Consider the following 12,789-nt stretch of genomic DNA (forward strand, 5'->3'; position numbering starts at 1 on the left):
ATTAAAGATGGTGCTTTCATCACTTTTGTTATTAATGACAGTCAGTTAAGGCAGAGTGGACTTGGTTTTATGAGAAAGGCCAGCAGGGCTGAAGATTCAGGGGAAGCCAAGCAAGACCAAGGCAGGGTGAGACCGCAGATGTCTGAGGCACGAGGGCTGGGTCTGCGAGGACAGAGCTCAGCTTTTGCTTTCCTGGGGGAGACCCCTCTCCTGCCTCCTGCCTGCCTGGGGCAGGATGGGTCCCGTGTGGGCAGGGCTGACTGAGACTGCACAGCACCCAATGTCCAGGGGACAGACCTGGCGGCATCTTTGGGACAAGAGAGACTGTCCGAGCCTCCTGGGTTTGCAGGAGGCTGCGTCCTGGAGGAGCAAAGGGTGGCGGGCCCCAGGTGGGAACGGGTGGATGGGCTGGGGGCTTGGGGCAGAAAGCCTGATGCCCCAGGCCCAGTGGAGGGAGCGCAGCCTTCTCTGCGGGGAGCCGGGGGCTTGTCACAAGGCAGCCAGGCCCCTGGACCCCAGCTCTGCTCCCCCCTCACTTGTGCCTCCTGTGTTTTGATAGAGAAGTGGGACGCCTTCATAAAGGAAACCGAGGACATCAACACGCTCCGGGAGTGCGTGCAGATCCTGTTTAACAGCAGATATGGTGAGTGGGCGGCGTGGCCTGCACGGCGGCCCCGGCAGCGTGTGGAGTGTCTCATTATGTGGCAATCCCTTGTGTTCCCTAACATGGCGGCGCGGGCCATATGCTGGCACCCGCGCGCCGTTAGCACAAATGTCACCGGCGCGGGTTCCTCCTGTCTGGGGAGGGGGTGGCTGTGTCAATATTTCCCTTCCTGATTCCTCCGGGGGAGGGACTCGTGGCTCAGCCCCAGGCCTTGACTCATCGTGGGAGGCGGGGCATCTGAGGGTCCTTCCAGAGGGCCCGGAGAACTACAGTTGGCCTCACAAGCATGCTTGCGAGTTCCCTGTAGCATCGAGCGGCTTTCTGCCTCCTTGCCTTTACCTGAGCAGATCCTCTCCCTGGACGCCCTCTGTACCTACTGGGCACAAATTCCTACTTGTTCCTCAAGACTCAGCTTCAGGGTTGCCTTCTCCAGGAAGCCTTCATGTCCCCTAGCCTGGGCCCAGTGACAGTCCCCTAACCATTTCATGTCATTGTTCGATGTTCCTGGCCTGGGTCTGTCTCTGTGAGGGACAGGACTGCACCCAAGCCCTCTCTGTGTCCCCCACTCACAGGACAGAGCCAGGCTCTGATCAGAGGTCAGGCCCCTGTGCCTTAGGGCAGCAGACCTGTGGGGTGTAAGGGGGGCATGTGGGGCCTGCCATGTGAACGAGCTTGGTGCCCACCGTGTTGGGTGGCAGGGTGGGGCTCCCTCTGCAGTGACGTGCTGAGGCAGGGGAGGAGAGGGACCCAATTTGAAGGCCAGAGCAGTAGGGACCAGGGCTGAGCAGGGGCTGGAGAGAAGGGGCCAGGGAACTCAGGAGTCCCCACATGCAGTGAGGGAACAAGCACTAGTCCTGGAGTGGCAGGCATTTGCAGGGCAGCCGGGGTCACCCTTTCCCTCCCTCACTTGGGAAGGGAGCTGACGCCAGGGCTTCACCTCCCTCCCTGCTCTCTCCTGTCTTTCTCTCCCCTTGCCTCTTCCTCTCACCTCATTTCTCTTCCTCTTCCTCCCTTCCTTTCCTATCCTCGCCCACATTCCCTGGCTCACTCACTTACCAGGTGTGCGTTTTGAACCCCACTAGGTACCAGGGACTGTCCCGGGAATGCCGGGAGCAGACTCTGGTCTAGAGGTGCCCAGCAGGCGCCTGGAGATGTGTCTGTAGAGCTGAAGTGGTCTGTGATACGTACAGTGGTTTGCAGAGTACACAGCAGCATCCAGTGGTCTGTGGTTATATACGGTTTTCTGAAGTTTTATACAGTAATGTTTGGAATATAAAGTAGTCCACAGTTGTATACAGTGAGCTGCAGTACTATACAGTTGTCTGTGATTATATACAGTAGTTTGCAGTAGTATAGTAGTCTATGGTTGTATACAGTGGCCTGTAGTAGTATACAGTGATCTGTGGTGTACACAGTGGCCTGCAGTCATATACAGCAGTTTTCAGTATTATATAGCAGTCTGTGGTTGTATACAGTGGCCTGCAGTAGACAGTAGTCTGTGATTGTATGCAGTGGTCTGCAGTGGTCAGGGCCTCAGCGAAAGGGAGGCTCAAAGAGGAAGGTGTGGTCTTAGCAGGTGGGGGGAATCAGGGCCTCATGGCGGACGTGCCCTTTGAGCTGGGCCAGGGCTGGGGCCCGGTGTAGCAGGCTGGGCCTCCCAGGTCAGTGGAGGGGCCCTTGAGGCCTTCCGGGGGAGTCTGGGATGTCCCAGCTCCTCTGATGTGGCTGCCTCCGAGGGCTGTGTGCACCAGGGCAGGATGAGCAGGCAGCAGGGTGCTGGGGAGGAGCTGGCACGGCCGTGGGTGCACCGTCCACCTTGCAGCCTGTCGCATGCTCTGCACATTCCCAGGGTGTCAGCCCTTGGGCCCTTCGGGACAAATTCACCTCCAAGGGGGCCCCTAGGCTTGGACGGGCTCAGGCCTTGCCCCTCTACCCTCCTTTGGGCTGTCCCTTCAGCTGCCCTGGGGAGAGGGAGGTTCCCGGTGGCCGCGGGACATCCTGTGAGCAGGATATTGTTTGGCAGCCAGGCCGAGGCACCCAGCTGCTCCTCGTCCAGTCCTGCAGCTTCTGAGTCCCTGACAAGGACCTGCGATGGGGTGGGGTTGCAGAAGTGGAGGAAAAAATGCAGAAAAGAAAGAAGTGAGGAGTCCAGCCTCCAGGAAGCCTCAAGAATATGGTCACTTCCCAGGACTGAGACGACAGCTTGGATGGGCTGCTGGTGGGCAGCCCCCTCCCATGTCCCACTCCCCTTCCCAGCGGGCAGGGGACTGGAGGCCAGGCAGGGTCGGGGTCTGCCCGTGGAGCCTCCTCACTGCTGCAAAGACCCCACTGAACCACGTGGGACCCAATGGAGAAAGAGTCACGTAAACTCAAGGAACCTGTCGCCCAAGTGCTGGGGGGTGGGTGGGAGCTGGCGGCCTGGGGGCCTGGGGAGAAATAGTTTGACAGCTGTTGAGATTTTGAGCATTTCACTTGACAACGAGCCAAGTGTGACTTCCCAGTGAGGTTTGGCTGCCAAAGACACCAACGCAGAATGAGGCCGTGTCAGCAGTAAGCAGCGTTCGCAGGGCCTGAGGGAGGGCCCCAGACAGCGACGGCCTGCCCTGGTCGCAGTGTGGCCGGAGGGTTGACCAGCTCTGGGCTGGCAATTGCAGGGACACAGGCAAACCATGGTGTGGCCGGGGGAGCAAGGCCGGGATGGGAAGGACAGTGAGGAGATGTGGGGCCCTCAGTGAGGGTGGTGTGCCGAGAACCCTGTCCCCATGCACACGGGGAGACGAGGCAGTGGACGCCCAGCCCAGCCGTCTCCCGAGACCTTCTGGAGCTCGGGGACCCATCTTGCCTCAAGCACTGTACTCGGCATACAGTGGGCGCCCAAGAACTGTTTGGTGAATGAGTAAAATCACGGCGCTGGGGTGTAAGTGAGTGATTGAAAAATGGCAAAAGACCAGAGCTCATGATCTGGAAGGAAAAAGCACCAGTGGCCAGTTCATGAGCCTAGACTGTGGTTACAGCGCTGGGGGTAAAGCTGTCAGCTTTCGGCCAGTGCCGTGTGTAAGGTGCCGAGACGTGAGGGGTGCCGAGCCCTGCCTGGAGGAAAAGGGCACGCCTGCCTGGCCACCGAGCTCGGGACGTTTCTCTCTTGAGTGTGAGTCACAGGTGCCCTGTCATTACCGTCAGCCGACATTTAAGGAGTATATGCTGTGTGCCAGGTTCTGTCTAAATCCCAGAGATGCCGCAGTGAACAAAAAGCCCCAGCTCACATGGGGCTTCTGTTCCCAGCCATGAATCAGCATATGAAGAAATAGATGTCTCTGCCATTAAGGAGTGATAAATATATGGTGATTAACAGGCAGCAGGCAGGTGAGGAAGGAACAGAGGGAAGCTCAGATCTGAACAGAGGGAGGGCAGGGCAGGGGTGGTTAATCTGAGAGCAGATGATTCTAGCAGAAGGAGGAGCTTGTGCAAAGGCCCTGGGGTGGGTGGGGGCCTGGCATGTTGGGGAAGCAACAAGGCGGCCTGAGTGAGTGGGGCGAGCAGGCAAAGGGGTGCGAGGAAGGAGGGGAGAAGGTCAGAGGTGACGGGCTCCAGGTCACATTGGGCACGTTAGCGCACATCAGCTCTTACCGAGACAGAAGTGTCTGGACATTTCTGCAGATGTTCTAGGCATTTGCGTCAGCATGGTCGTGGAGGGCTGGATGGGAGCGATCGTGGCAACAGCCCTGGGGCAGGGGGGCGCCTGGCAGCCTCCGTCCGGCAGCCCCCGTCCGCGCTCACTCGACCCTGCCCTTGCCCTCCAGCGGAAGCCCTGGGCCTGGACCACATGGTCCCCGTGCCCTACAGGAAGATCGCCTGCGACCCGGAGGCCGTGGAGATAGTGGGCATCCCAGACAAGATACCTTTCAAGCGCCCCTGCACTTACGGGGTCCCCAAGCTGAAACGGATCTTGGAGGAGCGGCACAGCATCCACTTCATCATTAAGAGGTATGGGGCGGGAAGCGGGGACTGGGGCTCGGGCCACTGGGGTGTCTGGGCTGGGCAGGGGGCGAGAGCAGGGATGGGCAGGGTCCCGGAACCACAGCTGATGGGACAGGGCTGGAGTGAAGGGGTTCTGCGACTCAGCAGAGAGAAGCAGACGGGCCTGGGAGAGAACTCAGGCTGCTTCTACCAGCTCCGTTGAGGAATGGCTGGGAAAATGGAGGCACAGGGCCTGGCCCGAGCTGGCATCATCTAAGGGTTTAAGTTTCCCAGCTGGTAAAACAGCTACCATGCAATGGATTGGCTTAACAGCAATTTATTGGCTCACCTTTTCAGAAGGTAGAGGCTTGCTGCCTCCCAGGATAGAAATCTTGTGGTTGGCTGTCAGTCTTTAGGGTTCTATGACTTTTTCATCACATGGTGATATCTTCTCCTCTCTTTTCCGGGTTCCCAGCTTCTGGCTGCTCCCTGTAGCTTCCCTCCATGGCCTTCTTATAAAATCTCCAGTAACAGGATTAAGAACCATCCCGATTGTGTTGAGCCGCACCCTAACTGAAATTACTGCATCAAAAGGTCCTATTTACTGTAGGTTCACACCCACAGGACAGGATTAAGATTAAGAGCTTGTTTTTCTGGGGTGCAGACCTCCAAGCCAGCACACTAAGTTCTTTTTTTTTTTTTTTAATAAGCAAGTACAATTCTTTATTTAAAGTACATTTCTCTGGTGCAAAGAGATGTTCTTTAAAGCACAGTTAAAGTGCCCTTTATTCACTTCTTGCAAAAATAATTCGATTTTACAAGTAGCAAAACTAAAAGCCTATTTTTCTCTTTACACATTTACTTTTGACTAAGTTCTTAATAAGAGTTGTTTTCAGAGTGGGCCACAGTGGCTCAGCAGGCAGAGTTCTCATCTGCCATGCTGGAGACCCGGATTTGATTCCTGGTGCCTGCCTATGCAAAAAAAAAAAAAAAAAAAAAAGAGTTGTTTTCCTCCCTTAAGGAGACCTGAGGACTTAGAATTTACCTACCCTACCCCTGGGCTGCCCTCCCCGCTGGTGGTCCGACCTGCCTTTCCTGCCCCCCGAGGCTGACCATTTTCCCTGGAGCAGGTGTGGGTAGGTGGGAGAGCACATGGCCTCCAGAGCTGTTTCCCAGGTTACCCCCAGGTTAGCCCCAGTGTGCTGGCTCCCTCTCATTCTCAGCCTCGTCTCCCAGCGTAGGCAGGGGACTTTGTCCTCCCAGCTGTGCAGACTCACCGCCAAGCAAGCATTAGCTTCTCTAGGCAATGCCTTGACTTCCTGGCTGCTTCCCCCTGTATGGTTAGAGGCAGAGGCCATGTCGTCCAGCCCCCTGCCTCCAGGCAGAACTGCCCTGACCCCCTCCCGGACAGGCCTTTTCTATGGCTCTGAGGCCACACTCCCAGCGTGTTTTGTTCGTAGGCTCCCCCACCTGCTTGCTTGTTTATTGCCGCTGGACTGGGAGCCGAGGCCGAGGGCAGAGCCTGTACTGTGTGCGTTCTGAATTCCCAGCCCCCGATCATCCCCTGGTGTACAGGAGATACCGAACACAGATTCGCGGACTGGGTGAATGAACACTTGCCACATTGGGCCTGTACCTTCTGACTTCTTAGAGCTTAGGAGATAAAGAGCGTGATGGGAGAGACAGAAATGGGGAGGGGATATCAGTTTAAGGTGGTCAGAGGGCCTCAGAGAGATGGGGACGTTTAAGCCAAAGCCGGGAGGTTGAGAAGGGGGCTGTGGCTCACAGAGCTGGGGCTGGGGGTGTGGGCAGAGGGGTTGGCCCGTGCTACCAGCCTGGAAGCCCAGTGGGTCCAAGGAGGCAGGGCAGGAGCAGGAGTGGGGGTCACCTCTGAAGGCTTGGAGTTCCAGGAGCAGTGGCGGGGGTGGGGGGGCACTCTGGGGTGGGGATGGTGAGGGAAGGAAGGAGGCATGGGGCAGTGAGCTGCACCGTGGAGATGCTAAGCCAGGGGTCCCCTGGGGGAGCTGGAATTCTCAAGAGGTCTAGGTTGAAGATAAAAATCTCAGTGGTGAACCCCTGGACCAGGCAGGGAGTGAGCTGGAGGTGAGCAGGGGTCTCCCACCAACCCTGGGGATTCGCTAGTTAGAGGCTGGGGAGAGGTCAAGGAGTCCCACCAGCCGAGGAGCCTGGGGAGGAGCGGCCAGGGAGGAAGGAGGGCAGCCGGGGCAGCGAGCTGCCCACCACTGCCCCCAGAACCGGTCACTGGCCCCCTAGCCCGCAGGATCCCCCAAACCCTTCTCTGAGCAAAGCCGCCTCCTCTGCTTCCAGCTTTTGCTGAAGCCCTTCCCTCCTCCTGCAGAGGCTCCATCTTCAAAGGTCTAAAAGCCCTTCTCCTGCTCCTGCAGAAAACAATTTCACCCTCCCTCCGGCAGCAGGTGGCCTCTTCCACGCCCCTCCCCGTCCCTCTCCATCAGGGCCCCTTATCTGCTCCTTCCTGGCAGCCCCACTTCCAAGCTGTCCCAGCACCTGCCCTGGGGGCCCGACTTGATAAAGTGTTCTTAAGGTGAATGGAAATTGATCACCCTTCAGTCAGGCAGTGCTTACTTAGGTCTAGCTTAAATCTCTCTTGCTGCTGCTAAGTCCTTTTCCCTCAGTTGAGGGGTTAGGGAAAGAGCACAGGTACCTTTGTGTCCCCTAACGTGCTGGACTGTGGTGTTTAGGTTCTCACAGTGGCTGATCTGGCTCTCCCTCTTCCTCTGTCCAAACCGCATAGCCCACTTAATTCTTCATCCGTCTTTGATGAGTGCCTCCTGTAGGCCCAGCCCTTTACCGTGCCCTACTGAGGACTTTAAGAAACAGCAGGCCCAGTCCCCACCTGCCCCCACAGGCCCCTCTCATCATGGGGAGGCACCCAGGTAATGCATCAAGGGCAGGGCAAAATAACATGTCACCAGGTGATGAGGTCTTGGTGGCATCAGAGCAGCAAGCTTGAGGGCTTCCTGGAGGAGGAGGCTGTGGCATCAGGCTGACTGGGCTTGAGCCACTCACTTGCAGTGTGATACTGTACAAGCAGCTTTTCTTCTGAGCCTCAGTTTCCACATTTCTAAAAGTAGGGACAGTGATGCCCACCTCCCAAGTTTTTCCCCACATAACACACCCGACCTGTAGCAGGTTGTTCTAGTTTGCTAAGCTGCCGAAAGCAGATGCTACAGAATGGGTTGGCTTTTAGTAAGGGGAAGTTATTAGCTTTCACGCTTAAGTTCTGAAGCCAAGACAATGTCTAAATCAAGCCGTCGTCAGGATGATACTTTCTTCTGAAAGACCGGCTGCTGGCAATCCGGGGCTCCTCTGTCCCATGGCGGAAGCACACAATGGCCTCTGTCAGCCTCCTCTTTCTCTTCTGGGTCTCCTTGCTTTCAGCTTCTTGCTTCTATGGCCTTTTGTCTCTCTTTGTCTGAATCTCATTCTCTTATAAAGGACTCCAGTAAGAGGATTAAGACACCCTGAGTGAGGTGGGTCAGATCTTAAGATCCTCCTCATCAAAATGTTCTGCTTACCATGGATCCACACCCACAGGGATGGGTGAATTTTAAGAACATACTTTCCTGGGGTACACACAGCTTCAGATCATCACATAGGTGCTTCAGAAAAATGAGTCCTATCCCCGAACCTCTCTGCCCTCATGTGTGAAGGAGTAGTTCCGAACTTTCAGCGCTGAGGTCCCGGGTTTGAATCCTGGCCCTCCCATTTCCAAGCTGTGTTACCTTAAAGAAGTTACTTGACTGTTCTGTGCCTCCCTTTTTTCATCTTTCAAATGGGACAGGTAATTGCCTGCATCTCATAGTGTCGATTGGAGACTAAATGGCCGGCTCTGTGTCAGTCATTTGTGCCTCGTGGCTGTCTCAATCAGGGATTTGAGCTCATCCTGGTAGAAGCTCAAGACCCTCCCCTTTGCATGTCAGGAGAAGGCGGGGCTTAGGAGGCAGAGGTGGGGGTCTGTGCCTGCCCTGGGTCTCCAGGGTGCGAGGGGTGGGTGTGGCGGGGGTCAGGGGTGCAGGAGAAGGCCCCCTTGGCAGGCTGGGGGTCTGCCTACTCCGTGGTTGCCCGGGCCTCGCTGCTCCACGTCAGGCCAGCCCGCCGATGAGGCGCCCGACTGGGACACAGAAAGAGGGGCTCGGAGTTCGCCTCCCAAGGGCAGAGTGAAGGGAGAGCGTGAGAGGGAAAAGGGTCTGGAGGTGCTTCTAGAACTCGGGACCGTGCTGTGGAAGTGGACAGCGGCCCTTTATTGGCACCTGTCATTTCAAAGGCCACCCTGCGCAGCCAGGAGGGCCTGGGTCACGGCCACCCTTCCTGTCCTCTACCCCCACCCCGGACGCCCCTGGCCCTTGCCCAGCCCTGCTCTCGGCTGCTCCCTGATAAATAAAACCGTCAATAACAAACCCTCAGTCGGCGAGTGGGGCTGGGGAAGCCGCTTTCCCTGCTTCTGGGCCTCATGGGACCCAGATATGTGTGGGCTTGGAGAGCCACCAGGACCCGGGAGAAGGAAGGGGGACACCGCCCCACCGGCGCCTGGCTTTGAATGTCCTGCTGGCCCCTCTGGGGCAGTGCCTGGCCCGGGAGGGCCCCTCTCCCTTGTCTGGGCCTTTGCTGCCTGAGTGGCCCGGCTGGGGTCGAGGGGAAAGCACAGCAGCCCTGAGGCCCATGTCCACGACCCCAGCCCCACCCTCCCCCACCTTTACTCCAGATGTCCAGATCTCTTACCTGATGGCTCAGTGGTCCCTGCCCCGGGCCCCTAGTCTCCCCCTGTTCCTGTCAAAACCAGCACTCAAGATGGTTCCCAGCCACGTCCCTGCCCCCCCCACCTCCCATCCTGGTCTCAGCCAAGCTCGCCCAGGTGGAGTGGGGTACCCCCAGAGCCCCGAGCTAGCCCTGCCCCTGCCTGCACCTGGCAAACCTCCCAACCATCTCTCCACGTCCCCATCTGTGCCCCGTCCCTCCCCCAGGGAACAGGAGGACTGGTCCCTGCTGGGCCCCCCAGCTTCTGAGGTCTCATGGAGGGGGTCCTGTGTTCATCCTGCACAGCTATGGTCTCCTGGCGAGTGTGGCCCGTGCAGTGGACTGAGGGCTTCCTGGGAATAGGGAATATCCCAGCACCGCGCACTGGGTAGAAGGTGATAGGGGGAGGGAAGGCGCCCTCACAGCCAGGCCCAGGTGGCAGAGAGGGGCTGGTCGTTGGCCAGCCATGGCCAGGGACAGCTCAGGCTGGGAGGAGGCCCTGGGGGTGCCGTGGTTAATAGGTCGGACCCCCCCAGGACCTCCCAGGTGCCGGCCCAGCCTTCCCTGGCAGTGGAGAAATGATTTGCGGTATCGGGCTCTTCTGGGCTGGGCCCTCTCCTGCCTTGGGCGTGGCCAGCCCAGCCTCCCGGGTCTGGGGCTAGAGAGAGCAGTGGGGCTGCTTCCCTGAGCTCGGGGTCCCGAGGGCTGCACGGTCTCAAGCCTGTCTCTCCTCTCTCCCCAGGATGTTCGATGAGCGAATTTTCACAGGTACGTGTGGGCAGCCTCGGGTGGATGCGCCTGAGAGGGCTTCAGCTGTCGTCATGCTCTGTCCTCTGGAGTCTGGGGCAGGGGTGGGATATGGCCTCTCCAACCTGGGGCAGCTCCCAGGGCTGGGTGTGCCTGTGTGCGTGTGTGTGCATCCCCACACATGTGCGTGTGCCGCACGTGGACCTGCAGAAACACACGTGTCATCGTGCACAGACACCCCCAGCTCTGTGTCATCATGCACATTGTGTCGTCATGCATGCGTGTGTGCTGGGACAGCAGGCAGTGAGCAGCTCTCCTCTCCCTCTTTCGTCTGCTCTGGGGGGATGGCCAATGACCATGCAGACTTGGAACAAACCCCCCCTCCCCGCCCTTGGGCTGCCCTGGGCAGGGGATCATAAAGCACCGGTTAGCTGAGCACCAGCAGGTGGCAGGTCCGCTTTCTAAGCTGTTAGCATGTTTTAATGTACTTCGTGTTTCCGCGGCCCTGTGGCATGGGTGCTGTTCTTATTCCCACTGACAGAGAAGGGAAGCCCCCCAGTGGCTGGCTGGAGGTTGGGCTGCAGACCCGGGCAGCCCGGCCACAGAGCTGGGCTGCAACCCGGAGGCCACATGCTGCTCAGCCGGGACCTTCCTGGGCCCCAGTTCCCACCCTGGCCCTGGCCAGCCTTACAACTCTTGGCAGGGTCCTGTGGCCTCAGTTCCTCATCTGTGAAATGGGGGTGATCAGAGCACCTGCCCTTGGGGTCCGGGCACAAATGAATGAGCCTTGGAGGGCTCAGCCCTCTGCCCAGCTGAGCTGTTAGAGGTCAGGACATTTCCCTCCCACCTCCCAGGTCCTTGGCCTACTCCGGCCTTGGGGCTGTCACCCTTCTTCCAGGGGAGACCCTTTTCCTCCCGGGGCCTGGTCCTGGCTGTTGGCAATGGGACAGAGAGCCCACGGGAAGGAGGGGCTAAGGCAGGTGCCCCCGCAGGCAAGAGGCGGCCAGAGAGCCTGCGTCCTGACCTCTACCTCCCGTCTCACCACCCAGGGAACAAGTTTACCAAAGACCCCACAAAGCTGGAGCCAGCCAGTCCACCGGAGGACGCCTCTGCTGAGGTCTCCCGTGCCGCTGCCCTGGATCTGGCCAGGACTGCCCGGTAAGGTCCCCCAGCTCCAGGCTGGTGCCCAGAGTCAGCCTGTCCATAGGCTTACTGCTGGGAGGAGGCGCGGCCCAGGGCTGGCCTAGGGGTGTGGGGCGCATCGCCTCCCACCACCCCTACAGCCTGCACACACATCACATCACGACTTGTGCTGATCACACGCATGCACATCAGCACACAGATGCACACATACACGTATCACACAGGTACGCACATATCATCACACGTGGACACATGGACATACAGAAGCACATGTAGCATCATGCACAGACACCCCACCCCTGTGTCACCATTTACATCATGCTGTCGTGTGATACCTGGTACATATGCCACACATACGTGCATCTCCATGCACTGACACTTGGACACACCTGCACGCGCCATCACACATCCAGGCACCCGCATGCACATGCATGCTCTTATCCCACAACAGTCTGGCCATCCCTACCTTGGGCCAGGGAGAATCCAAAAGAACAGAGACTTGGCCTTTTTTTCTTCCACCTGGAGAACCCTTGGCCAGATCTGGGCTGAGTGTTGCCTCCTCCTGGAAGCCTCCGTGAACTTCAGGCTATAAGTCAGGCGCCTCCCTGATTGCCCACTGGGCCCTGCACCCTTCACTGGCCCAGCTACCACTCACCAGAGACCATCCCCCAGACCGTGAGCTGCTGGCCTGGTGTGGGTCATTTATTGCAGAATCCCCATGTCCCGTTGTGCTTCCCCCTGCAGTGCTCTATGAGAGAAGGAGAGAGAGGGAATTACCCGGATCATACCCAGGGGCCCAACCTCACTCCCCCGCTCCCTTTCAGGGTGACAGTCCCTACAGCTCCCAGTTAATCCTACCAGCAGTGACCAAATCCCCCACCGTGTTAAGCCTGGGTTCCCCAACCAGTCAGGGGGACGGGCAGTTCCCCAGGCAGGGAGCAGGGGCCGCCCAGGAGCCTGTGGTCCCAGGAGATGGGACCTGGACATCTCAGGGGTCAAGCACCATCCTGCATGCCCTGGAAATCTGGTGGTGGGGGGGTCAGATGCAGGTTCCAATGGGGCAGTGGTCATGGACCCCTGGCCGCCTGGGGCAGGTGGGGCTGGGCAGGGCAGCCCCCAAGCAGGCTAATGCCCTGTCCTTCTCACAGGTCAGACAAGGGTGGCATCTCCGAAGACTACGGGCCAGGTGAGGCGCGGCCGGGCCCTGCCGGGGGTTGTGGACTGGGAGGGCTCGGGACGCCACAAGGGTAGCCACGGCTGGGAGTAGACTAAATATCTCTCTACACACCCCATCCCTCCAGCCTCACCCCAGAGCGTGCTGGGGGCTCCCTGGGACCGGGGAGGGTTGGGTGGGGCTGGGGAGACATCCGGAGACCTGGTTCTGGTTCCGGTGATTCCTGCTGGGTCCACAGGTGAGCAACTCCCCCTCCACTGGCCGCCACCGCCAGGTCTCTACATGGGAGACCCCAGGCCTGGCTTGACGCCCTCCTGGGGGCCTGCTT

The 12,789-nt window shown here is 58.7% G+C and overlaps 1 protein-coding gene across 5 annotated transcripts in view; it reads left to right on the plus strand.

Annotated features, from left to right (window-relative positions):
* The window catches only part of GTF2IRD1 (GTF2I repeat domain containing 1), a 115,957-nt gene that overhangs the window by 51,088 nt on the left and 52,080 nt on the right, over window positions 1-12,789 (plus strand). For all 5 annotated transcript variants that reach the window (XM_077140979.1, XM_077140978.1, XM_077140982.1 and 2 more), the window contains exons 8-12: window positions 560-643; window positions 4,465-4,648; window positions 10,140-10,165; window positions 11,194-11,302; window positions 12,436-12,473. In XM_077140979.1, the coding sequence (XP_076997094.1) occupies window positions 560-643; window positions 4,465-4,648; window positions 10,140-10,165; window positions 11,194-11,302; window positions 12,436-12,473 (441 nt within the window). The remainder of the gene's footprint in view (window positions 1-559; window positions 644-4,464; window positions 4,649-10,139; window positions 10,166-11,193; window positions 11,303-12,435; window positions 12,474-12,789) is intronic.

This window comes from Tamandua tetradactyla, chromosome 23 (assembly GCF_023851605.1).
Source record: "Tamandua tetradactyla isolate mTamTet1 chromosome 23, mTamTet1.pri, whole genome shotgun sequence".
Taxonomy (NCBI): Eukaryota; Metazoa; Chordata; class Mammalia; order Pilosa; family Myrmecophagidae; genus Tamandua; species Tamandua tetradactyla.